This window comes from Crocuta crocuta, unplaced genomic scaffold (genome assembly GCF_008692635.1).
Source record: "Crocuta crocuta isolate KB4526 unplaced genomic scaffold, BGI_CrCroc_1.0 scaffold466, whole genome shotgun sequence".
Taxonomy (NCBI): Eukaryota; Metazoa; Chordata; class Mammalia; order Carnivora; family Hyaenidae; genus Crocuta; species Crocuta crocuta.
In genome coordinates, this window is record NW_027529672.1 from 645,732 (window position 1) to 672,068 (window position 26,337).

Below are 26,337 nucleotides of genomic sequence, written 5' to 3' on the forward strand. Positions count from 1 at the left end.
CGCCTGGCCGCCTTCCTCGACACCTTCCTGGCCACCAACTCCATGCTCAGCATGGCCGCGCTCAGCATCGACCGCTGGGTGGCCGTGGTCTTCCCGCTGAGCTACCGCGCCAAGATGCGCCTCCGCGACGCCGCGCTCATGGTGGCCTACACGTGGCTGCACGCGCTCGCCTTCCCCGCAGCGGCGCTCGCCCTGTCCTGGCTCGGCTTCCACCAGCTGTACGCGTCGTGCACGCTGTGCAGCCGGCGGCCGGACGAGCGCCTGCGCTTCGCCGTCTTCACGGGCGCCTTCCACGCGCTCAGCTTCCTGCTGTCCTTCGTCGTGCTCTGCTGCACGTACCTCAAGGTGCTCAAGGTGGCTCGCTTCCACTGCAAGCGCATCGACGTGATCACCATGCAGACGCTCGTACTGCTCGTGGACATCCACCCCAGGTGAGGGGAGGGGCGGGGAGGGCTCTGGGGAGGGCCGCGGGGAGCTCGGTTCAGNCCCAGCGTGCAGCCACGGGCCCCTTTGCCACTGTGCCTCCCTTCTTTCTTGAAACACTGAGGTGGTGGGGGAGGGACCAGTGCTGCCGGTCTTGACACAGGTGCCTAGAGCATCCGCAAAGCAGGGCCACCCAAAGCATGGGTGACACAGTGTGTGCGTTGTTTTGAAGCCTCAGAGTAGAAAGCACGGAGTCGGCACTTTGGTGAACTTGTTATACTCCCTGCATGTGTGTGTAGTTTTCACTTTAGGAAGCCGGCAGAGAAGGCAGTGAGCTCTCTTCCCTGCTTGAGTCCTTGAAAAGGTTCTAATCAGGCCCTGAGAGTGTGGCCTAGTTGCTTGGGGAGCCCCTCTAGAACCCTTCCAGCAAGGAAGTGCTGCTCTTCTGGGTCTTTCCTCTCTGGTGTCAGCCGGCCGCCGTCTCCTGACCCTGTGTGTGTGAGTCCTCCGGCTGCACCTTCCTCTGTGGGGCCTTGAAGGAGCATCTGAAGGGCTCAAAGAGGACTGGCGGGGGGCTCTTCTTGCTCTTCTGGGACATCGCTGTCCTGTGTCTCCCAGCCTTGGGGCCCGGAGGCCCCTGCAGAGGCAGAGTGTCACCCACAAGGCTCCTGGGCCCAGACCTGCCCACACCACCTCCACCGTCACCTGGCCTGAGAAAGGCAGATCAGGGTGGGCGGCTCAGGGGCAGCTACTCCCTGGGAACTCCGGCCATCCTCGGGAGCACCTCAGGGAGGGAAGGAGGAGACTCCTAGCTGGGGTGTCCTGAGTCACCTTGGGTTTTCTTATGAGAGTAGGAGACCAAGGAAAGAAATGGCCGGTGGTGTCTCTAATTTCTCTGCCGTCTGAGATCTCATCACCCCAGGGAAGGGCAGACTCCCCTCTGTTGCCCAGGGTCCTAAATAAGGGGGCTTTGGCTTCCAGATGGTGCAGAAAGTGAGGTAGACAGAGAGCTCCTAAGGGGGTTTGCTGGGAACAGTGAGGGAGCTCAGTTCTTAGAGGGTGAATGCCCCTCTCCATCCAAGGAGAAGCAAGCTCATCACTGAGAGGGACAGACTGGAGGTGTCAGTCTGAGCAAGGGTTCCTTCTGCGTGAGTTATTTCTGCCCGTGAGCAATAGAAAGACAAATCCTTAAACTTCACAGTGTCTGCACATACAAAGACACACATGTATGCATTCATCGTCACCCCTCGCAATGGCCCTTCCTCATTACCTGCTGGGCCAAAGCTTCTAGCCACAGAATCTCCCTTACAGAATCATTTACAGTGAGTGTGTACGTGTGAATGACCAGTAGCACAAAGACACCAGGGCATCTGGACCCGTGTGTGTAAATGTGTGTCACGTACACAGTTCCATGTGTTCATGTACAGATCGTGTGCCTAGCAGACGGGTCATCGCATGTGTACGTTTCCCAGGGGACATGCATGCACCCTGACCACAAAGACCTGGGCTGACTCACTGCCTGTGTCTAGTCAGGGTTCAGTGTCGCTTAAGAAAATATTTCGCAGCCATAGTTGCAGAGCTGTCCCCTTCCCACCCCCAGGGTGTGAGGACCTCACTTTAGAAGGTGCATCTCTAGGGGAACACCTGGGTGGCTCAGTCAGTTAAGCATCTGACTCTTGATTTAGGCTCAGGTCATGATCTCACAGTTCGTGGGATCGAGCCCTGTATCTGGCTTTGCACTGACAGCATGGAGCCTGTTTGAGATTCTCTTTCCTTCTCTCTCTCTCCCTCTCCTCAGGTCTCCAAATACATACATACATATATATGTAAATCAGAATAAATAAAACTTAATTTTAAAAAAAGGTCCATCCCTAGGACTCAACCAGGGCTGTTTTAGATGCTGTAGGCAATGTTGTTGAACAATATAGATTCCTATAGCAGGCCCCCTAACCAGGAGTCTAAGTAGAGGAGGGTTTGAGCCAGGGGAGGAATCCTTTCTTAATCCAGACCAGTATAGATCCCATCCCTGCTGTCCCTCCATGCTCCAGAACAGGAGGGGCTGTGGCTCCTTTTTAGCCCATGTGGGATATAGGGCCACCTCCACTCTTGAAAATCTTGCAAATCTGTCACCGACTCCAGGCTGCTGCTCTGCTGGCCTCCAGTCCCCTATGCTCTCTCTGATCCCCCCTAGGGGGAACCTTGAACTCTTCTAAGCTCCAGGATGCTTTCTGAAGCTGCTACTTCTGATGCCCTGCAGGGCCACGGAGCAGCATTAATCTGCACTGGGGAAAGGAAGGGCTTCTGGGGCAGGGATTGCCTTTGGCCGGTTCAGACGGGCCCCGCTGGCTGAGAGCTGGTGTGAGGTTATGGCATACTGGCTGCATGTGACGGCATTGTCCCTTCAGTGAACCCAACCTACCTTCTGTCCCCAGGTCCCCAGAGTGAAAGGGTAGGTGATGGGCCACAGAGGAGGGCATCAACTTCCCAACAGCTGATTCACAGCCTTCCTTCGTGGCCTTTCCAAACTCTTCCTTTCCACAAATGAGAAACTGCGCAGCTAGCTTGGTCTGATGGAGGGGGCTGCATCCAGATCCCCCAAGTCCTAGGTGCAAAGGTTCCAGAAAGATCAGCCAAGCCTCCTGGGCTGGTTTAGCGCTGATGCCAGGGGCACCTGAAGCCAGGCTTCCTTATCTGAATGGCCAGGGCAGCAATTGGGGGCCCCACTCCCTGGAGGTTTTACTTAGCAGCCACCACACAAATAGCCTCCTGGGACTTAATTAGAAGGGACCCATTTTGAGTTCCCTGAGGCCCCGGGTGACATTTGTCAGGAAGCTCCCCAGTGGCGCCTGTTCTTCCCACAGAGCGTTTAACGCTGCAGCGAGTGGCTGTCTGGACTCCTTTGTTTCAATGCCACCAAAAGGTCAGGGACCCTCTGTCTTAAATTAAATCTGCCCCGAGAGTCATTCCCCACCCCGTCTTTCTACAGCAGTTTCTCAAGTTGTGACATTCATAAAGCAATTAGGAATTCCTCATGTTTATTACCCACCTGGTCCTCAGATTGCTCAGTTTGCTTGGTTTTGTTCCCCCAAACCATAGCTCTGGACCAGTTGTAGCTGGTCCCGTCCCCTGTGCTGCCAGAGACTTGGGCTGTCCTCTGTCGTGGGACATAGGTGGCGGCTGGGGCATGGAGGCTGCATATCTTTATCTCCCAGTGCAGCTGAGGGCTGCCACGTGCCAGCACAGGTCAGTTATTTCATAGGCGGAATGTTGGTGATGCGTACCTTGTGGTCAGGGTCTTCCGACGGTCGGTGAAGTGCCGACCCTGGAGGGCGTCAGAGTTGTGGCATTGGACTTGCAAGGGCCTGTAGAGATAACTCCACTGTGCCTGTGGTTTTACAGGTGAGGAAATTGGGAGACCCAGGGAAGGAAGGTAGGGTACTTGCTTAATTGAACAGACCTAGAATGTGGCTCAAGTCAAAACTTGTGCCCGTTTCTGCCCCTCAGATTTATGGATGGGACAAAAGTGCAAATAAAGGCTCACAAACCATCTATATAAATATTTAGAAGTTCTAAATTAAGCTTACAAACTGTTAAATGAAATATGTTCTATCCTCCTACCTTGACAAGTATACATTTATAACACTTTGCAAGGCTGGGTTCAAATTTAGAATTCTTGAGCTCCTTGGAGTTCAGCCTCATACATGGTAGGGAGAGCTGAATTGGCTCTGAGCACATGGCCCCTGCCTCTCTTCCCCACCCCTGGCTCTACCCAGTACGGCAGGGAGCCTCCACCCCTCAGGCCCCAGGCCGAGCACGCACGTGGCATTGTCCACCCTCATGAGGATGGATGGGCCCGGGGAGATGCTGGCACACATTCTGGACACAGGGCCAGGGCATCCGGGCAGGGAGTTCTATGGTCCAGGTACGTGGGGCTTGGTCTCTGGAATGGATGCTGTGGGCTCTGCGTGGACACAGGAAGTCTTCACTTCATGGGAGGGGCATAGTCCCTTCGATGTTCAGGACCCAGGACAGGGCCCCCTCGTGTGAGGTCTGAGGCCCCCCTCGTGTGACTTCTCACACTAGTGTCCTGATCCCAAACTCAAGGTCTGCTCCACCGTGGTTCAGCCTGTTCCCTCCCCCTTTGTTTTATTCTAAAAGCCAGAAAACAAATGTGGATCACCCCGGGAGTACTTGGAGCCTGTGCTCAGGACCCACTCCAGTCATCCGGGCACCAATGAGGGCCCAGACCATTGTGTTGGGCACGGAGGTGTCTCGGATTGGAAGGTTTTGGCCGTGACTACCTCATTTACTCACTTTTCAGATATTCCCAGCCTTTTCCATTCCCTTTGCCGTTAATTGAAGCCTCCTGGGGAACAGCTCTTTGGCTTCACATGTCACAATGTCACAAAAAAGCCCTGTGTCCCATCACAGCCCTCAGAAACCCCCACACTGATGTCCATGCTTATATTCTGGGTGAATGCTCCTGGCCAGGGGAACCTGGGGCCCCTCTCCCTATTCACTGGAGATTCTGCCCACGAGTCCGAGGACTCCAGCCGCTACCTCTGTCCCCAGGAATAGCCGGAGAATATGTTAGTGTGGTGAGACGCAGCTTGCTTATTGCTCTGTGATCCAGTGGCTGGNCCCGAACTCCCTGTGAGATCCTGGGTTAGGGCATAAACCCTTCTGGCCTTCAGTGTCCTCATCTGCAAATAAATAAAATAATAGCTCACAGGGCTATGAGATTTCAAGGAGCTCAGTTTTCCAAAGCTGTAGTGGGGAAACAATGAAGGCAAGAGCAGAGCGATTTTATTGTGTTGTTCGGGGCGAGCTGTTCTCATACTGTGCTTGACAATGACGATAAGCAAGAGGGTTGCCCTGGTGCCCTGCCCTCCCCCGTTCTGCCCTTGAAACCAGGGGAGCTCCAGGGAGGGAGGAGGGGTCTGTCCCCTTGCCAGAGTTCAGGGAAGCAGCCGTGTGGTCCCTGACCTGGAGCCCCACACTGGGCATCAGTAACCAGGTGCTAGCTCTGTCTGCGTCTCACTGTGTCGTCAGGGGCAAGTCCCTGTCTTCTCTGAGCCTCCCTTTCCCCATCCGTGAGCTGCATTGGGTGGATGAGGGGATTTTCCGTACTGCATGTAACTGTGTGACCGTGGGGTCTAGCCAGTGTGTCTCAGAGCAGAGACATGACGAGGCCGGTGTGCATGCTAACCCAGATGCAACGTCCACCGCAAACACCTAAAGCATGCCGGGTGCCATTAGGACCGCATCCACTGGGTTCCTGGAGGCCACAGCGCGTAACCAAGCCAGTATCAGTCGGGATCAGCTCAGACCTCCTCTCGCACAGCCTCCAGCTGCAACTATTTCTGTCTCTCTCTTAAACGGGGCAGAAAGAAAACTTTTGCAGTGGGAGGGAGCCCTGTGGTGTGGTTTTGGAGTCCGAGGTAGTACTGGAACATGGTAATTGTTCAATAAACGTGTTGAATGAATAATCATCATGGTTAGCATTTACTGAGTGCTCACTCTGAGTCAGGCACTGCCCTGGGTACTTTTGGGGTGTTAACCTCGAGAGGAGCCTATGAGTACTCTTATAAACTGTCATTTTAGAGATGAGGAAGCTGATGAACAGAGAGGCTGTGTGACTTGCCTATAGCCACACAGCAGTTAAACGGTGAAGCCTGGATCTGAACCCAGAAGTCTGGTCCTGGTGCCACATGCTTTCTACTACACTATCAGTGAGAAAGGACTCCCGGCCAGTGGAAGGTTTCTTGGCCTTACATCCATCGATGAGCCACGCTTTGTCCTATTAACAGGCTCAAGACTTCTAAGGCTCACTTTAAAAAAATCTGTTTTAGAGACAGGTTTCTACTATCATCTCTTTCGAGGAGGTCATTTAAAAAAAATAATTGAGACTTACTTTTCCTAAGATGTGTTAGGAAATGTATATGTATATGTACCTAACATATACTTATTAGGTGCTTTCTGGGTGTTCGATGCTGAGCTTTGAACTGGGGGCACCCACAGAAATAACATGTCTGCAGAGTGCTTGCTATTTAATTCTTGCTGCACAAAGCTTTGCAGGAACAAATAGAAATTTTCCCCATAGATTTTTACAGCATACAGCACTGTCATTGATCATTCCAGCCTATACAGTGTCTGCTTTCTCTTCTGGGTCACTGAAATGTGTCCGTTTATCCTTCTGAAGGCCTCCAAAGCTTTTACCAATGTCTGTTTTTAAGTATTCCTCATGTCATTAAGGTAGGATTATCTGATGCAGCAGGGAGAGGGGAGACCACTGGGTCCTCAGCCCTACAGCAGCAACCTCATTCCCCCCTGCCCCGGAGAGTGGGGGGAGGCTGGAGGAAGCAACTTACTCCTCAAGAGCTTGGTAGCTGGGGAGTCATTTCTGTCCCTGACCAGTGGTGGCTCTAGTTATAGCTATTATGATAAATGAGGAACCAGGTTCAGAGAGATTGAGTGACTTCCCCAAGGCCGCACAGCAATGAGAGCAGGGCTGGGACTTGGACATCTAACCCAGAGCTCTTTCATTATTCCAAAGCACCTGAGAAATGGACAGCATCATCAGGGCCACACTCAAGGCTCCAGAGTCAGGCGGCCTGGGTTCAGATCCTGCCATCCCCTAGGGCGACCTGGTTTGTCCTAGGTGGAGGGGGGATTCTCAGACATGGTACTTTCCTTTTTAAAACTGGGACAGTCTAAGGGCACCCAGGTGGCTCAGTTGGTTGAGTGCCTGACTCTGGATTTCCACTCAGGTCATGATCCCAGGGTTGTGGGATTGAGCCCCGTGTTGGGCTCTGTGTTGAGCATGGAGCCTGCTTGGGATTCTCTCTCCCCTGCTCCTCCCCCACACTTGTGCGCATGCTTGCGCACACTTTCTCTCTTTCTCTCAAATTTAATTAATCTATCAATCAATTAATTAAAAAAAACTGAGACAGTCCCGTGCAAAGCATCCAGGATGTAAGACTTTCCATGCTAAAGCCAGGGCAGTCTTGATTACCCAGGATACTTTGGTCATCCTACCACCACTACTCACCTGCTGTGTGATGTTGAGCAAGTTACTTAACCCCTCTGTGCCTCATCTCCTTATCTGAAAAAAAGGTTACCATTGTATTGGTCCTGAATTTATAGAGACATTGTGAGCGTCAAGCACATGAATGCACATGAGCCTCCCCATCACGTGTCTGAAATGGGCATGAATTAAAGACCCAGGGAACGTGGGTTGTTACTCACATTAGTTGTTAGAAGTTAGTAGTGTGACTTAACAGTAATCATTTTTCAGCTGGTGTGAAACCTGTTACGTACCAAGCCAAACTCTAGTTCCCAACTCTCCATTCCGAGTCAAGGGGAAACAATCCTGCAGGAATTTCAAGGGCCTTCAATCCAGTCTCTGGTGGAATTGTCCATCTGTGATCAGAAGTAGGGTGAAGAAAGGTTTTGACTCCGTGTTAAAATGACGGTCATGCTGGAGGGCCGGGGAGGCTGCCCTGGCGTTAATGTTCCTGCGGAACCTGGCTCGTGCACATTCTCTCCGTTCCTTGTGTCCCTTGAACACACCGACCTCACTGTGGAGCCAGGCCCCTGCAGCACGGGCCTCATTCTTCCAGGTTATCTCCACTCCCTGGGCAGCTCTGTCCATGGTCTTCCTCCTTGTTCATTTTTGGGGTGATTTGATTTACTTTAAAAAGAAACGGTAGGAGGGGCGCCTGGGTGGCTTAGTTGGTTGAGCGTCCGACTTTCGCCTAGGTCGTGATCTCGCGGTTCGTGGGTTCGAGCCCCGCGTCGGGCTCTGTGCTGACTGCCAGCTCAGAGCCTGGAGCCTGTTTCAGTCTGTGACTCCCTCTCTCTCTTACCCTCCCCTGCTCACGCTGTCTCTCTCCTAGAAATAAATAAAACATTAAAAAAAATAATAATAAAATAAAAAGAAACGGTAGGAACACACGCCCACATAGGATACCAAGGGATGGAGTGTGTGAAACCCTGTGGCTGGACTTGCCTTTCTGGCTCTCTGTCGGTGGTAATGGACAGCTCGCTGTTGCTCATGAATTACCCCGTGGCTGCAGAAAATGGATTACGCACAACACTTCTCTCGGCTGGCGTGAGATGTCTGCTCCCAAAAGTTCCTAGAGGAAGGGGAATCAGGACCCGGGTGTGGTTGGAGGCATAGGCAGCAGGCTCCTGATTCCATCCTCAACGCTGTGTCCCTTATTTTGCAGAGACTTGATAGTCTCTTGGCTTCACTGAAGGAATCAAGTGACTTCTCCTTCAGGGAGCCCCTAATGTAGTGTCTGTAGCTCCAGGCAAGGCTGAGGCTCTGGGATGCAAGACACAGGGCTGAAGACATGGAGGAAAGGGAGCCGCATGCCACACTGCATGCAGAGTCCAGGTCGCCCCAGGTAGAAAGGACCAGCTTTGAGAAACATGGATGAGGGTTCAAATCCTGTCTCCACTTACCAGCCTACAAGCAAATTGTTTGGCTTCATTGCGTTCATGCTCTTCATTGTAATATAGGGCAGGTAAAACATATCTGGAAGGATCCATTTTGGTAAAGACAAGAATTAGAGATATTAATGGAGCACCTGGGTGGCTCAGTCAGCTAAGCGTCTGACTTTGGCTCAGGTCATAATCTCACTGTGTGTTTGAGCCCTACGTGGGGCTCAAAGCCTGGAGCCTGCTTCGGATTCTGTGTCTCCCTCTCTCTCTGCCCCTCCCTTGCTTGCACCCTGTCCCTCTCTCTCTTTCAAAAATAAATAAACATTTAAAAAACGTTTTTTAAAGAATTAGAGATATTACTTAGAGAATGTGGACTCTGGTGCTGGCGTTTTGCAGGTAACGGGTGAATTTCATGAGTAATAATAATGAGTTTATTTGCACGTGGGCACTATGCTATTTCCTTTATGTGCTTCTGCATTGAATGCATCTCATGCATCTGTGTGCTTGTTTGCATTTAATTCTCAAAAGAACCCTTGGCGGCATTTTATTATATTTCTATGCACATTTTATAGATGATGACTCTGAAGGCTTAGCCATGTCACACTGTGTCCAAGGTCACGCGCCTACAGCCAGAACTTGACCTCAGCTCTGTCTGGCTCCTCCCTGAGTCCTTGCACGCAGCGCCCTGCCCGTGTTCATTAATAGCAAGTCACCCCCCTCCCTCTCACGTGCAGTGTGCGGGAACGCTGTCTGGAGGAACAGAAGAGGAGACGGCAGCGCGCCACCAAGAAGATCAGCACCTTCATAGGGACCTTCCTTGTGTGCTTTGCACCCTACGTGATCACCAGGTGAGCCTGACCGGTGGAACTCGCGCTTTGGCGGGCAAAGCAGGGCCCACATGAGCCAGAGCAGTCACCCGCCTCTCTCGGACCTGTGTTTCCAGAGAGTGGGTTGGGGGCAGCACACTTAACAGGTTTGGCCCAAAGGAGGGCACACACCTTTCCTCTTCAGCCTCCAGTTGTCTTGAATTTGGCTCAGACCCAAAGGGGATGGTGAAAGACTCTCCCCCTGATTCCCAACTCACATCATCTAACCCTTCAGCCTCGGCTCCGGCCCCAAGAGGCCTGAAAAGGAAGGAAAGGGGAGAATGGATGGAGGGAAACGCCCTGCCCTGGTTGGGTTCCCGCTGCCCCCTGAGCACAGTATGGCCCAGCCCCCAGGCGTCCTCAGCCTGGACACCCCTGTCAATAGCAGGGGCCACATGCCATGTGCACAGGGAGCCGGGAGCCTGCTTTGCGCTGTCACACCCAGGGCCTCCTGCTGCTGGTGCGGGCACTGTGCGTTGCTCACCTTCTCTCTCACCCACTGGCCCCCGCTGCTGCTGAGGTGCCACCCGCTGGCCTCAGGGCTGTGCATACCAAAAGCCAGCCTGACGGAGCTGCAGAATTTCCTTCCCATGCTCTGGCCAGGGGAAAAAAAAATAGTATCAGCCAATCAGTTTTGCACCCTGGAAGGGAAAAAAAACCAACCCATGACTCTGTATCTAAAATGGCTTAACTATTTGAGAAGTTGAAAAAAAAAAAAAAAAAGAGATTTGAATGTTTGATTAGGAAGTGGATGTTGAGCCTGGGAAATAGGATCTGTGCAGGTGTGTATGTGGGTGTGTGTATGTGAGAGAGATTGAAAGAGAACACAGTTTAGCATCCCACCATCCCCAGCTGGCAGGGACCTGGAAGGGACTCCCTGCCTCACTGTCACCCAGGGTGGGCTTGGATGCTCTGGGGAGGAGGACCCCGCAATAGCCAGGTCTCCCCATTTCTCCTGTCCCTACTTATACTGAGCTGATATCTGGTTCCCTGTGGTGCTGTCCGCTTTCTTTGGCCCAGGAGAGTATCTGTCCCCTCCTCTTAGGGGGTCTGCCGATTTGCAGACAGTGAGCCTGCCACCGCCCCTCCCCCGCCCCCCCACGACACCCTCCGTATTGTCTTCTCTTGGAGTATCTTTCACTGTCTTTTCACAGATGCTTCCTCTGGGGGAAATCTCACTTTGAACGTAGGACCTAGGATTGTGTGTAGGTCTCTGGATAGATCTGATCTGGGCAGGGCAGAGCCATCAATGCTTCCTTCTAGAACCATCCACTAGACCTCACGACTGCTGGCATTTGTGTGGAATTCCGTGTGTGGCAGGGCCACTCTGGGCATCGTAGGGTGTTAGCACTGGGTCTTCTCCCTACTACTCCCCACTACTTCCTTCCTGCTCCCCAGTTTTAACAACTAGAAGTGTCTTCAGACACGGCCCTGGGGTTCAGCCTCCACCCCGGTGGGGAACCCGTGGTCTAGACACTCCACATCCAGCCAGGACCACCAGAGCCTGCATAGATTGGGTTTTCCAGGGGACACGAAGCCCAGGCTGTAACAGGCAAGAGGGTTTCTATGGTGTTCAAGGACGGGGCCACAGCACGGTTACCAGCGTGGGCTCTGGAGTGTGCCCACTGGGTTCAAACCATAGCTCCACTCCTTCCTGCTGTGTGACCTTGGGCCAGTGAGATCGCCTCTCTGAGCCTCCAGTCTCATCAAAGTGAGTAGTGCCTGCCTCTTAGTGTTGTTTTGAGGACTGAAGGGCTTTGAACGTGAGGGGCATGGGCAGCACAGACCTGGCATGGATGACATCTGTAGTTGGCACTCCCTCCCTGTCTTTGTAGCCCCCCACCCCCCCGGGACGTCGTGGGACTGGCTGCTGCGTGCAGTGAGGGGATCAGATATAGCGAGGAGAGAGGCATCTGGAGGGAGGGGCAGGCAGGCGCCCCTCCTCTTAGATCCCACAGGAAAGGGGACCTGTGGGCTAATGACGGGAACTTGAACCCTCAGAGGAGAATAGGTAATGTGGCTCCAACTTTAAACTATTGGATTTTTCTCTGGCTTAATCTCATTTCCCAACAAATTTTTCCTTTTTTCTGATTATAGCTCGGTTGCTCTAATGGTGCCTAGAAAATAACGTTTCAGCCAAATTGATGGTAGATTCACAAGGCAATATGCTCTCTCCAAATGGATTTGATGCATTTGGGGTTTTTAAAAATATTCGCAGAACCGTTCATCTTTGATGGGGACGAATGGTAACTTACTAAGGAGAAAAAGCTATGCCCAGAAAACCTCATAAATACAAAAAGGCTCTGGCGAAGCCTCCCCCAGCCTTGCCTTTCTTTCTTTTTTGGGAAGGTGGTAAATTTTTAATTTTATTTTTTTTGTTGAAGTATAAGTAACATACCGTACTGTTTTAGTTTCACTTGTATAATGATCCAACAATTCTGTACATTACTCAGTGCTCATCACAACAAGTGAACTCCTGATCCCCTTTATCTGTTTCACCACCTGCCTCCCCTGCCTCCACCACCTGCCTCCCCTCTGCCCACCACCACTTTGTTCTCTGTACTTAAGCATCTGGGTTTTTTGGTCTGTGTCATTTTTTCTTTGTTTCTTCCTTTGTTTTGTCTCTTAAATTCCACACATCAGTGAAATCATACAGTATTTTTCTCTCACTGACCTATTTCGCTCAGCATAATGCCCTCTAGATCCATCCATGTTGTTGCAAATGGCAAGATTTCATTCTTTTCTATAGTTGAGTGATATTCCATTGTATATATATACACCACCTCTTTATCCATTCATCAGTCGATGGACACTTGGGCTCCTTCCTTATCTTAACTTAATTGTACCCAGTGCTGCTATAAATAGGTGTTCATATATCTTTCCAAATTGGTGGCTTTGTTTTCTTTGGGTGAATACCCAGTGGTGAGATTACTGGATCAAGTGCTATTTCTGTCTTAATATTTTGAGGGGCCTTCATACTGTTTTCCACAGTGGCTGCACCAAGCCTTTTTCCTCCCTTTTCTCCACATTCTCGCCAACATTTGTTGTTTTTGGTCATTTTGATTGCATCCATTTTGACAGGTGTGAGGTGGTATCTCATTGTGGTTTTGATTTGCATTTCTCCGATGATGAGTGATGTTGAGCATTTTCTCATGTGTCTATTGGCCATCTGTATGTCTTCTTTGGGAAAAAAATCTATTCAGGCCCTCTGCTCATTTTTTTTGTTAAATTAATTGTTCTTTTTGTGTTGAGTTATAGAAGTTCTTTATATACTTTGAATATTACCCCTTTTCAGATATGTGATTTCCAAATATCTTCTCCCATTCCCTGGGTTGCCTTGTCATTTTGTTGATGGTTTTCTTTACTGTGCAGAAGCTTTTTATCTTGGTGTCATTCCAATAGTTTAATTTTGCTTTTGTTTCCTTTGCCTGAGGAGACAGATCTAGAAAAGTGTTTCTATGGGTGATGTCAGAGCCGTTACTGTCTGTGTTTTCTTTTAGACGTTTTATGGTTTGAGGTCTGACATTTAGGTCGTTAATCCATTTTGAGTTTATTTTTGTATATGGTGTAAGGAAGTGATCCAGTTTCATCCTTTTTTTTAAAAAAGGTTGGTTTTTTTTTTTAACATTTATTTATTTTTGAGAGACAGACAGAGACAGAGTGTGGCATCTGGCATTGGTGGTTTCAAGACTTCCTAGGGGATTCCAGCCATGAGTGGTGTTGAGAATCACAGCTCCATTTCTCTCTCTCTCTCTCTCTCTCTCTCTCTCTCTCTCTCACACACACACACACACACACATCACCCATGAGGAAACTGAGGACAGGGTTGTAGGGTGGCAATTGCATTGCCCAGAGTCTCACACGGAGTCAGTGGTGGGGGCTGACTGAGGTGGGGGCTGAGCCTCCAACCTCAGTGGGCTGTCTACCAGCCCTTCAAGCTCTCAGAAAGGTCCTCCCTTGCTTTCTCACTCATGTCTGTGGCTGTGGCAGACAAGTGCCTGGCACTCAGAGACGACTCCATGACCCTCTTCCCCAGAACCTTCTTCCCCATCAGGGGTAGATTGCCACGGCCTGTCAATGACTGTGTTGTATTAGGATTCTCCAAACAAACAGACAAGTAGAATAAACATATAGACAGAAAGACAGACAGGCAGGCAGATAGATAGATAGATAGATAGATAGACAGATAGAGAGATAGATAAATAGGCACCCAGGTAGATAAATAGATAGACAGACAGATAAGAGAGAGAGAGGGAGAGTCTGAGAAGTCCCACAATCTGCCCTCTGTAAGCCGAAAACTCAGGAAAGCTGGGGTGTAGAGCTCAGTCTGAATCTGAAGTCCCAGCCAACTGAAAGAGCTGATCGTGTAAGTCTTGGTCCAAGGGCTAGAGAAACTGAGACAAGACGTCTCAAGTCAGTCAGTGTGGCAGGGAAAAAAGGGGCAAATCCCTCGTTCCCCTGACGCTGGCTATGTCCAAGCTGTCACTGGAATGGTTGATGACCGCTCGGTTGGGGAGGGCAATCTGCTTTGCTGAGTCCACTGACTCAAATGCTAAGCTCATTTGGAAACACCCTTCCAGATGCACCTAGAATGTTTAATCTAGGCGCCAGTGGCCAGTCAAGCTGACACATGACATTAGCCATCACACCTGGACTCCTGGACTCAGGCCAGCTGGCTGCCCCTCCGTGAGCCTTGTGGAGGGCCACCCTGCCCTGGGACAGACAGGAACCCAAGGAACAGGGCAGAGGTGGGCCCTGGAGAGCTTCAGGGCTCAGGATGAAGGTCACCTCCTTGGTCACACAACACAGGCTCTCCTGGGAGCAGTGGGGGCTGCCCGTGTCTCATCAACGGTGATAATGGTACAAGGGGATTGAGCTCAGCAAGGTCCTAAAGAGGCAACTAGAAATGAGGCAGGTGTGGACCCTGCGAGGAGCCAGGTCCCTGAGGTGTAGGGCTCCTGGCGTCATTAGAGAGAATAAGCACCCAGAGGCAGCATGTAGAGTGTGGGTGGGCTTATGGGAGCTAGGAGGTATGTTCTGGCAACAGGTAAGCTGGGCCTGACATGGCTGTGCCTTCCAGGCACTTTACATCTTGTTCACGTTATTCTCCTGGACTCCACAGTGCTCCCAAGGGGTGCGGTGGGCAAGCCGTGTGAGCTGCACTGTGCAGATGGGGGAACTGAGGTACAGAGAGGGAAGGGATTGCAAAGGTCATTTGGCTAACAAGGCACAGGGAACTGGGCAGCCAGAGCCCAGCCTTGGACATCACTGAGAGGCCCTGGGGACTCTCCTGGATCCAGCACCAATTCATTATTCTCTGCCTCCCTCCTGTGCATGGAAATAACAGTCAAAACCACTGAGGCAGTAACTGGCTCACTCTGTGGAATTCAGAGAGGAAAAGAATGAGCCCTGTGTCTCTGAAATTAATCCTGTTAAGTCCCTCCTCTGTGCCTGGGGCTGCATCATCCTCTGTGCCTTGATAACATCCTCACTTCAAGATGGGGGTACGGAGGCTCAGACAGGCTCTGGCCTTGCCTAGTCCAGGCACTGACTCAGCCAGGGTCCCAACTCGGGCCTAAAATCAAAGCCCGTGTATAGGGCCCCTCACGCTGCACTGCTCTGCTTCTTTTCCAAGAACACAGTGGTTCCCACTCTCCTCCCAGAAGGACATAGGAAGGCACTCTGTGCTGTGACCCCCCTCAGAACCATAATGATGCAATTTCAGAGATGACTGGGTGCAAGCTGTTCAAGTGTCACTTAAACCCGTTGATGAGCTTCTAGCTGAACTGCAGTGACTGTCTATACAGGTGGCCTGTCTTGCTACTTCCACTCATTCCAGCCTTATAAATGAGGACGCATGCAAGAGCACGGGTCAACATCAGGACCGCTATGGTGAACCCCGGGAGCTGGCAGAATTGGAACACTGGAGAAGAGAAGGGGCTTCTGCTATGACCTCCACCACCTTTTTGAGTTGATCAAGTTCTGGCTGGCTGGGAGGGGGTCCTTCTCTTTGTCTCCAACTAGTCACATCCACCTGATAGCTTTCTCAGATAGGAAAGCATCATTCTTGGATCAAGAACCCTTTGGGTCTTCAAATAGGTTCTCAAGCTTCCCTTCTTGGAGAACGTGAAGTCTTTATAACTGCACCTGGCACCTGTCATTGGACACCTATAAGGCACCTAAGAGGTACCAGTACATACCTGATTGTACCTAGTACAGCTCCTCTGCAAGGTAAGCACTAGACTCCTTATCTTACAGAAGTTCAGAAGGTGAGATGAGTTACCCACGGGCACAAGAGTAGCTACTGGCAGAATCAAGGGTTAAAGGTCACTGTCAAGCCTGATGGCAATAATTTAGCCTTGCAGCTGTCCTACATCTCCAAAGCCTGGGGACCAGGGAGCTGGAAATACAGAGATGCCCATTTGCAGGGTGGATACCCGTCCAACTTCCTATGCCCCAGCACCTTTGTGTGAACCCCACATGGCCCCTATAGCACCCATAGGTGAAGGCAAGTGGGCATGTGAGACCTTCCACTAGAAGAAGTGGTGGGTATTCATGAGGTCACCTCTGACCTCCCACGTGGCTGACAGCAGCTTGGGTAAACCTGGAGTGGGACCCAGAGGCCATCAGCTCTGGCAGCTGGAGCCATCAGCAGACTTGGTTGGCACAGTGCTGGCTATGTAGCACATACCTTTCAGAAAGACAGGTCCCTGAACTGTACCAACCAAAAAGCCACTTGCATCCGCACCTTGGAGCATGTCAGTTGACCGTGGAAAACATTTGGAAATCTCCACCTTCATTCTTAATAGGAGTCACTACCTTCTATTATGGACACTGGTCCTTGTGTTCCTTAAAGCCTTGATAGGTCACATTTGACTTTTTCTAAGTGTTGGAGCAGAGTCTGAAGATCTGCAACAGATTCTCATCCAAAAGCTCTAATTAAATTTTTCTGAATTAAAATTCACATGTCTAGAAGCATTTGTAAGGCTATTATCTCTGCAGCAACATATGCTTAGAAACAATTATGGTTGTCCCAAATCACCAGAGTGGGGCTTTGAAGCATCAGTGGATCTGACAGCACCATTGTTGTGGTTTTTCAAAGTCATGGGATTATGTAGATGGTAGAGGGATTTAATATGCTGGTGGTTGTCTGGTGTTAATATTCTTTTAATAAAATACTTTCCATTTTAATGTCTCATGAAAATGTAAAGTGTCAGCTTATTGCTTACAGGTCTTCAAATACACAAACCAAGTTCTCCAGATGTCAGGCTGGCTTCCCGAAGAATGTTCTGTGGCCCATGTTGTTTTTGGTGCACAGTGTGCATGTGCGTGTGTGCGTGTATATACACATATGCGTGTGCACACAGTAGTGGGGGCAGGAGAGATGATGGAGACATGCAAAATGTAAAGAGAGGGTGCTATTTACCACTTTATTTCATTTTTAAGTCTAATGATGTTTTTGTGTTTGTTTTTTAATTTTATTTAAATCCACGTTAGTTAGCCTATAGTGTAATAATGGTTTCAGGAATAGAACTTAGTGATTCATCACTTACATAGACCACCCAGTGCTCATCCTGACAAGTGCCTTCCTAATGCCCATCAGCCATTTAGCCCATCCCCCAACCACCTCCCCTCTAGAACCCCCAGTTGGCTCTCTGTATTTAAGAAACTGGTTGAACTGATACATGAATGCAGCAAAGTCAAAGGATATAAAATCAGCATACAGAAATCAGTTGCATTTCTATATACCAACAGTGAAGCAGCAGAAAAAGAAATCAAAGAATCAATCTTATTTAGAATTGCCCCCCAAACCATAAAATACCTAGGAGTAAACCTAACCAAAGAGGTAAAAGATCTATATGCTTAAAACTGTAGAAAGCTTATGAGAGAAACTGAAGAAGACACAAAGAAATGGAAAAACATTCCATGCTTATGGATTGGAAGAAAAAAATATCTGTACTACCCAAAGCAATCGAATAACATCAGCATTCTTTACAGAGCTATAACAAACAATTCTCAAATTTGTATGGAACCAGAAAAGACCCTGAATAGCCAAAGTCATGTTGAAAAAGGAAACCAAAGCCAGAGGCATCGCAATTCTGGACTTCAAGCTGTATTACAAAGCTGTAATCATCAAGACAGTATGGTGCTGGCACAAAAACATACACATAGATCAATGGAACAGAATAGAGAACCCAGAAATGGACCCACAAATGTATGGCCAGCTAATCTTCGACAAAGCAAGAAAGAGTATCTATATGGAAAAAAGACTGCCTTTTCCTCAAATGGTGCTAGGAGAAGTGGACAGCGACACGCAGAAGAATGAACCTGGACCACTTTCCTGTACCATACACAAAAATAAACTCAAAATGGATTCAGAGAGAGCTAATTTACCACATTAAGTGCAAGAGTTGAAGGTAAAGGTCTTTGACAGTACCCTGGATGGGGTCGCAGAGGTGGGGGTGAGGGGCAGCCTGACCAGGCAGGCGCATGGTCACTGGCACCCACAACCCGGGCTTCAAATCCTAGTGTTTCCACGTCCAGACCATGTAGCCTGGCACATTACTTCGACTTGGCTCCTCCTCTGTTCCGTAGGGGGAACACTCTCGGGGGCTTGAGGCAATGTCTGTGAAGTGGCTATCAAAGCACTGAGCCCTGGGGGACCCAGAAGGGTTGCTATCCTCACCCCCAGAACTTGGTTTCTTTGGAGATTCTCATTGTCGAGCAGAATTGAGACACTGGTCTCTCTGGACGTCCAGAGAATGGAGTTCTGGCAGATGTACCCCAATCCTTTCTCCAAAGACCAGGACTGCCAGGATGCTGGGTGAGGGTGGGGCCTGCAGGGGAGGGGTGAGAGGGGAGGCTTCGGGGCCTCATCAGCCCTTGGATGTGACAGCCAGGGCAGGGACTTACCAGTGACCCAGATCAGAGGGTTTCCTGCCAAGAGAGAAGAGTGTGGCTCCCGGGAAGAATACCCCCCCACAACAAATGCAGATCAAAGGGGTGGAGGGGTGGGGCCGGGCGCTCAGGACCCGTGGAGGCGGGGGATCTGCGGGTATCTGCTCTGCGTCACCGACTCAGAAAAATACACTTCTCTGTGCTGTGCTTCTGGTTTGTGAACAGGTCCACACCCTACAGGATTTCCCACCTCCCACCATCCTGGTGGTGCTGGGCCGCCCCGGGGTGCTCCCTGCACAGCTCTGAACCACCTGCCTCAGAGTCACCTGGGAGGCTGGAAAAAGCAGATTCCTGCCCCTCTTCCCCTCTTCTCACCCTGCCCTGCTGATGAGAGGGTGGGCTCTCACCCCAGGGCATATGGGTGCAGAGCTGTGTCCAGGGGGCATCTGGGGGCAGGCCTGGGTGCATCTTGAGCAGAGAAGCATAAACGCTTCCTCCTGAACAGAGCCTGCAGGCAGAAGGTTTTTCTGGTTCATACCCCAAACAGTAAGTACCTGGAGAATCACTTTGGTGCTTAATGGAAGGTCAGGGATTAGGGGCAGAGAGCTTGGCTTCCTGGAGATCAGAGAAGAGGCAGTACCCTAAGGCTTCTGTAAGCCCCGGCGTCCATCTTGCTGCACACAGGGCTCTAGGACTGGGGTGGGGGCTCGGTGCCATGTTGTGATGTCATAGCCACCAACAACCAGTCCTGCCTAACAGGCTCCTGCACGCCCTTGGGCTTCCTCAATCTACCACTAACTGAGTGGCTCTAAGAATAGAAATGTATGTCTCAGTTCCAGAGGCTAGAAGTTCAAGATCAAGGTGATGGCAAGGTTGGTGCCTTCTGAGGCCAGGGATGAAGGAGGATTTGTTCCACGGCTCTCCCCTGGTTTCTGGGAGTCTTCTGTCAGCCTCTGACGTTCTTTGGCTTATAGAACATGACCCAGACTCTGCTTTCATCCTCACTTGGCTTTCTTTCCCTGTGCATCTGCGTCCAAATTTTCCCCTTTTATAGGGACATGAGTCATACTGGATTAGGGGCCTACCCGACTCCATGCTGACCCCATCTTACTGATTACATCTGCAACAACCCTGTTTCCCAGTAAGGTTGCATTCTGAGGTATTGGAGGTTAGGACTTCACCATATGAATTGGGGGGAGATAATTCAACCCACAGCAGGTGATGTAACAAAGGGAAACAAAGGACCACTTTACACCTAAGCCCAATAATCCCTAAGCTGTTGGTAGGGGCAAAGAGAGGGGAGTTCAATAATCCACTAAAGAGAGAAGAGGCAGAGCATGGCAGGAACACTTTAGCACGCGGTGACATTGCCCACGAGGAGAATACGACAGATCAGAACTGGCCATGCCCCTCTCCTGGAGGGGAGGGCGCTCGGAGAGGGTGAGCAGAGCTAGAGCTGGTATAAGACGGGCTGGAGGATTCCCTCTGTAAAAGGTCAGCTGGAGAGAACCACATGGTATCCCTGCCCAGATCTAGAAGTAGAAAGAAGCAGTTGTGGCCATGTAGAAATCCTTGTCCCTTCTTGGTCCCCTCAAACACACGGGGACTTGGAACTGTCAGAGCTAGGTCAGAGCAAAGCCAGCCACCAGCAGGTGCACAGCATGGGGTGGGGGTCCATGTGCACCGGAGGGCAGGAAGTGGGTCAGCCAGCCACACCTGAGCATGGAGGGGGCATCCCCACTTCAGGCTGGTCTACCAGCTGCACCAGAGCAGTGCCAGGCCTGTATGGATCCAAAGCGTCCCTTAGTTTGGAGGCCCTGACAAAGGCCATACACTGGCTTTCCGGAACAGGAATCACTGTGTGTACTGTGGACAGGGGCAAGTGACAAGGTTCTGGGGAACACATATCCATGGAGAAGGGGTTCTCGGGCTGGGAGAGACGCAGAGCTCATCTGGTCCAGTCTGCGGTGCTGGATCTGAATCCCAGCGTGGCCTTTAGTCAGGACCTGGGCTGTAGTAGAGAGTGGAACCGGGTTTCTGTGTGGGAGAGATGCTGGCTCTCTGAGCCTTGAAGTCCTTGTCTGTAAAATGGGAATAATGATACCCACTACAGGACACGGGATACAAGATAATTTTAAGAGCAGAGATTGTGTACATCAGTTGTTTTGCTCAAAGTAGACTCTCAGCTGGGAATTATTATAACTGAACCAGGCAGAGGATTCAGACTTTACATAAAATCTCTGAGAAGCAACAGAAGGGGATTTTACCTCTTAGTTATCTAGTGGCCAAATCTTACATTGCCCGGAATAGTTTTATCCTGTGAAATCCACAGAACTTGTAGATAATGATGTTGATCTTGCTGGACGGTTTAATGATATTTGGCTCTTTCAAGAAGTCCTCTTGGGAGAGTCAGGGATGCTAAGAACGGAATTTAGTGACACATTGAAGAGCAGACATTTTGGGAAAAGCCATTTGGCATCGCGTAGCAACAATGTGTTGGCATTCAGCTATTTCATTGTTATTATTAGGTGTGAATTCTGAATTCAAGGCTTTTGTCCCCTTAAAGTCCTCACTTCCCAAAATAGATTTCTTAAAAGTACAGCTTTTCCAAATGCCAACAGCTCCATTTCCCCATTTGGGCTCACAAGGACATGAACAGAAACGAGGCCATGTTCCCCCACGAGGTCAGAGAGGTTTCTGGTCAGTGGTGCCAGAAACAGGAAGCCAAAGAGGGGGGCTTCAGGATGGGTTCATTAAGAGTCTATTCAAAAAAGGGGCATTGCAGAGGAGGCTCAGATCCCGCCAGCTCTTTCCTCCTTCCCTTTGTGAGCTTGACCTCACAGCCTCAGCCTGAAGACAGCCAGGAGAGGCACACAGCTTGGCCGCACATAGTGACAGCTCCAGCTCAGTCCTTTCTGAGCCTGGGGCCTCACCTGGGTGGCCCACCACACTGAGAACCACCACTGCCTGTCATCCTGCAGACACCTGCCCATCCCCCACCCCGGGAGAATACAGGTGCCAGATCGAGAAGCACAGACTCTGGACCTTCCTCCCTTACAACCTGCTATGTGATGCTGGGCAACCCCTTCTCCTCTCTGGACCTCAATGTCCTCATTTGACAGTGGACAGGGAGAGGGTAACTTATGATCTCCAATCTGTGGCCTTTTCTACCTTGTACCAATGCTGCATAATGTCCAAATATGGTCGGTGGTACTGGACACAGTGGAGAAAGGAGAGTAAGGGGCTTGATTTGGGGGGGGGGGGTCCATTACACAGAGGAAGGCTTTTATTTCCTCACAGTCTCGCATTCGCACCATTAAATGGAGTTGTTCAATGGGCACCAGGGGGCGTTCAGAAAAATACCCCTTTGGATACATAGGCTGTGTCTCCCCTTGCCTCCCCCCAAAGAATGGGGGTTACTTTAGGGTACCCTGACTGCTGTTATTGCCAAGGGCCCCCCAGAATCCTGACCCTGGGAAGAGGCCTTCCTCCTCTGTAGATCTTCCTGATGTAAAACATAGTTGGAACTGTGCAGAGAGGTTGCAAAATTGTTCTCAGATCTCCCTCCCAGGCAGCCTGCTCAGGAGGGCAGAGCTGGAGTCGAAGCAAAGAATCTGTCTCTTCCGGTGGCCATGATTGTAGAGATGATCTTATTCAACTCCTCATTTTTCATCTCAAACCTGTGTGCCCAAGGAAGGGAAATGACTTGCCCAGGGTCACACAGAAGGACAGTAGGAGAGTTGGAGCCCGTGGCCAGGACACTAGCCTATTTCTTAGGTAAGCTTGGGCTCCAGAGTCAGACAGACCTGGGTTCACATCCTGCCTTTACAGTTTGCTGGCTGTGTGACCTTAGGCAAATGACTTAACCTCCTTGGAAATCTATTTCCTGACTCATAAAACAGAGGTGGTCACATCTGCCTGGGGGTCCATGAAGTCACGTGTGTAACGTATGCAGTGAGTCCAGTAGCCAGAATGAACTAAGTGCTTGATTCCTGTCCACCGTCCATTACTGTTACTGTTGTAAATCACAGCTGCCATCATTGTTGTTAAGGAGGCAGTCCCAGAAAAGCTGAGGCTCGCCAGGAGGCTGTGCTCACAGTGACGCCCCCCCCCCCCCCCGTGTCTCCGCAGGCTGGTAGAGCTGTCCTCCTCGGTGCCCATCGGCTCCCACTGGGGTGTGCTGTCCAAGTGCTTGGCCTACAGCAAGGCTGCGTCTGACCCCTTCGTGTACTCCTTGCTGCGACACCAGTACCGCAAAAGCTGCAAAGAGATTCTGAACAGGATCCTCCACCGGCGCTCCCTCCACTCCTCGGGCCTCACGGGTGACTCCCACAGCCAGAACATTCTGCCGGTCTCTGAGTGAAGGACGCCACTCCTGCTGGAGAGTGAGGAAGGAGACAGCTGGTGAGAAGTGGGGAGGGGGGGGCTCAGGGTCCTGGGTGGGCACCCCAGCTGCCACCCGCCTGGCCGGCCCAGCGGTCCCGGTTCCCTGGCTTGTAGGGGTTCTGAAGCCTGCTTCCTGGTTCCTCAAGGGCAGAGGTTGGACTGTCCCTGTTTTGAACCAAAGGATGACTGTGGCTACTTGCTCTGGCTTTTCTTTCTGAGAAGCTCCTTTGGGTGCCTAGACTCCCCAGAGACTCCCCAGGAGTGACACTGAGTCCAGTCATGATCAAGGACATGCAGTGCTGGTGGCAGGTGGGAAAGCATGGCGTCCACCTGCTTCCTAACCAGTAGGCATTGGGCTCCATGCTGAAGAAAAGAGGTGGTCTCCATGAGAATCGGCCATGCTGCAAGTGAGGTTGGCAGTGGCCGTTTGGTCTTACGTCTAGCATGGCAACTCTTCTCCACATGGTTGTGGTGGCTGCTTTGACCCAAATACTATCCAGCTGATACTCAGTTGTGCTCAGCTGGGAGTCTTGGGACCCTGAGTCCAAGGGGAAAACATTTAACAACTAGGGGCTACCCAATTGTTGCCAAGCAGTTGTCTTAGAAATGGTTATGTTGGATTAAACTCTGGTCCCTCTCTTCCCCCCAGAAGCTAACATTTGTGTGTGTAGACAATCTTAGCATGAAAATGGCTTATATAGGCAGGTAATACATGTAATACTGTTCTTGGAGGTCTGACCTTGAAGTCACCTTCTTCTGATTCACATGTCATAACTGTTGGAGCCAAGGAGAGGGGGGAGGGAGGTGGCTGCTTGGTGCCCCCACCCCTTGTTGTGACCTGAATCTGTAGGAAGCATTTCACCTTGTCTCACACATCTCCTCGGACACGTCTTTGTGATGCACCCCCAAGAACTGACCTGAGCCGGGTTTTAGCACTGATTCTAAGGCACTAGATTCCATCATCTTATTGGTTCCTTTTTTATTCTTTTTGAGTCTATCAACAGAAAGTAGAGGCTGTCCCAGGTGACCAAGAAAGTGCCCTGTGCTAATGAAGGGAGAGTGACATTTTCATTGAAAACTCTGACTTCAATAACTATGCCCATCCATTCACAGCCCCATCTTGATTTACCAAAAGCCGAGGTGAGTGGGCCCTGCTTTCTGCCCATCCGTCTTTGTTTACCATTTCAGATGACCTGTGAAGGTTGAGAACAGTTACTTCTCGGTCCTCCATTCCGATGCCTGCAGGATGGAAAGGAGGGAGAGCCATAGATAGCAATGGGTCCTCCTCTCTTTCCAGCCCTGTGTGTCCTGACTTTGGAAGTGCAGAGGGGAGGACACAGTCCAACAGGGCCTGCCTGGGAAGAGCCCAATGCTTTTAACTGCCAGGTGGCCCCAGTATGGAAAGACAGAGAAACGTTGTGTGTATCTATTTGCAAAGATGTCTTATTCACCTCGGCTTGTCTTTTAGCAAACAGGGAGCTGAGCCCGGCCTCGTTTTGCCTACTTTCAGGGTTTTCATGGAGACTAGACCAGGAACAGACGTATCCTCTGACGCCTTGGTATCCATTCAGTTATAGTTGGAGGTGTGCTCACACGTGCCTGGGGAAGCCACTGGGGCACGTCCCTTCCCAATTCCGTGTTCAGGGACCTCATATTGGTAGCTTGAAATCAGCTGTGGTGAGAATATTCATACCAAGGAAGTTAACGAAGGCAACGAGGAAGGACTTCTGCACTGAGAGATGGTTGTGCGGCATCTACCAGCACACCATTGCCCAGACATGACTTTGTGTATTCCTGAAAACGTGCTCTGATTCAGGGCAGGTTAGACTGCACAGGTAGACATTCACTTTTGTGGCTCTTTCCCAGTGACAAGTAGCTGTTCACCCCACCTTGTCCCAACACCAGACGTACCAATGAAGTTGAAAACAAGTAAGGAGCCAGGAAAATCCACACAACTGAATCCGACAATCTCCCTCTTCACACAAATATTCTCAAAATTGGGCAACAGATCAGTAGTGACCTAGTGGATGAGGTTACTAGACAGTCAAGTTCAAGCAGCAAAATGTGTTTTCATCAATGTCAAATCCCCTTCCTGCTTATTCCATGTGGGCAACATATTATAATCCTGGAAATAACTGGATCTCTTTGGCCTCTTTTTGAGCTAAGAAACAAAACATTTGTCACCCACAGCACCAAGTATCTTAAAGATACATGTCGTAACTTTTGCCAAACCCCTAGGACTGCTGAAAACACACACACACACACACACACACACACACACACACTTACACACACACTAAAATCAGCTGTATTGGCATCATGTAGACAAAAGCCCAGATAAGCTGAAGGGGGTATTCTCGTTACCATTTGGACAGGCTTTAAAAGCCAAGGAGAAGTAAGGAGAAATCACTGCATTAACAGTCAGCACCAACCAACTCTGTTATAATTATCTTTAGATGTTGATACTTATCTATACACAGTCTATAAAATTTTCCCCTGGCTTCATTATTCCCAGGTGAATTCTCTACCTCATTTGGTAATTTAATTTATCAAAAGTAATATAGGTTTCTCAGGTGAAACACTCAGAAACAGCAAGACCAGTGAGGCTAGGCTTACTTACTTGACTTTAGTCTATCATGAGGCTCGAGGTTCAAGGCCCAGACTCTGGGGGACAGCCGGACCAGGCGGGAAAGCACGCCAGGAAGCTTGGAAATAAAGCCTGACCTGCAGGGGCCATCCGATTCCTAATCCCACACTTAGGGCTCCGTTTCTAGCCCTACATGATCAGAAATATAGGTTTAACTCCAGCCCCTGGTGGCTTTTCCAGTCAGTCACTCGGCAGCTACTCCAGCTTTTTCTTACACTTCTAGAAGGAGGCGATTTCAGAGCCCTGAGACCCACTAAGGTAGGTCAGGTGAGGGTCATGATTTCTGGAGTTTGTGTGTCTCGTGGTTGGCTGACCTCCCAAGAGCCAACCTGTTTTTACTTAGAAACCCGCCAGGTCATGAGAGAAGTTGACTTCAGCCACCTAATACCAATGGAGCCTTCCGTGCGGGATTCAGCTCAGTCTTCTGTCATCCTGAGCAATAAACCTCTCTCCTCATGTTTGTGAAATCAGTTTTCTTTTTCATGGTGCCTTTCACTCCAAGAGGAGACAGAAAGAACAGACCATTTCCACGGCCTAGTGGCCACCCTTTTACCCACGTGGGGAGAGGTAGCCAGGGTTGTGGTATGGCCTGTGGCTGTACATTCCTGGAATTTAACCCAAATGGAGGATAACCAGTTTGCCTGTGGTTTCGATGAGGATATTTTATCA

At 50.4% G+C, this 26,337-nt stretch overlaps 1 protein-coding gene across 1 annotated transcript in view; it reads left to right on the forward strand.

Annotated features, from left to right (window-relative positions):
• The window catches only part of GPR26 (G protein-coupled receptor 26), a 27,531-nt gene extending 1,396 nt beyond the window's left edge, over nt 1–26,135 (forward strand). The window contains exons 3-6 of the mRNA XM_077762913.1: nt 1–431; nt 9,606–9,719; nt 22,767–23,039; nt 26,012–26,135. The exon at nt 1–431 is cut by the window's left edge and continues 247 nt beyond it. Of these exons, the coding sequence (XP_077619039.1) occupies nt 1–431; nt 9,606–9,719; nt 22,767–22,998 (777 nt within the window). The 3' untranslated portion in view covers nt 22,999–23,039; nt 26,012–26,135. The remainder of the gene's footprint in view (nt 432–9,605; nt 9,720–22,766; nt 23,040–26,011) is intronic.
• The last annotated feature ends 202 nt before the right edge of the window (nt 26,136–26,337 follow it).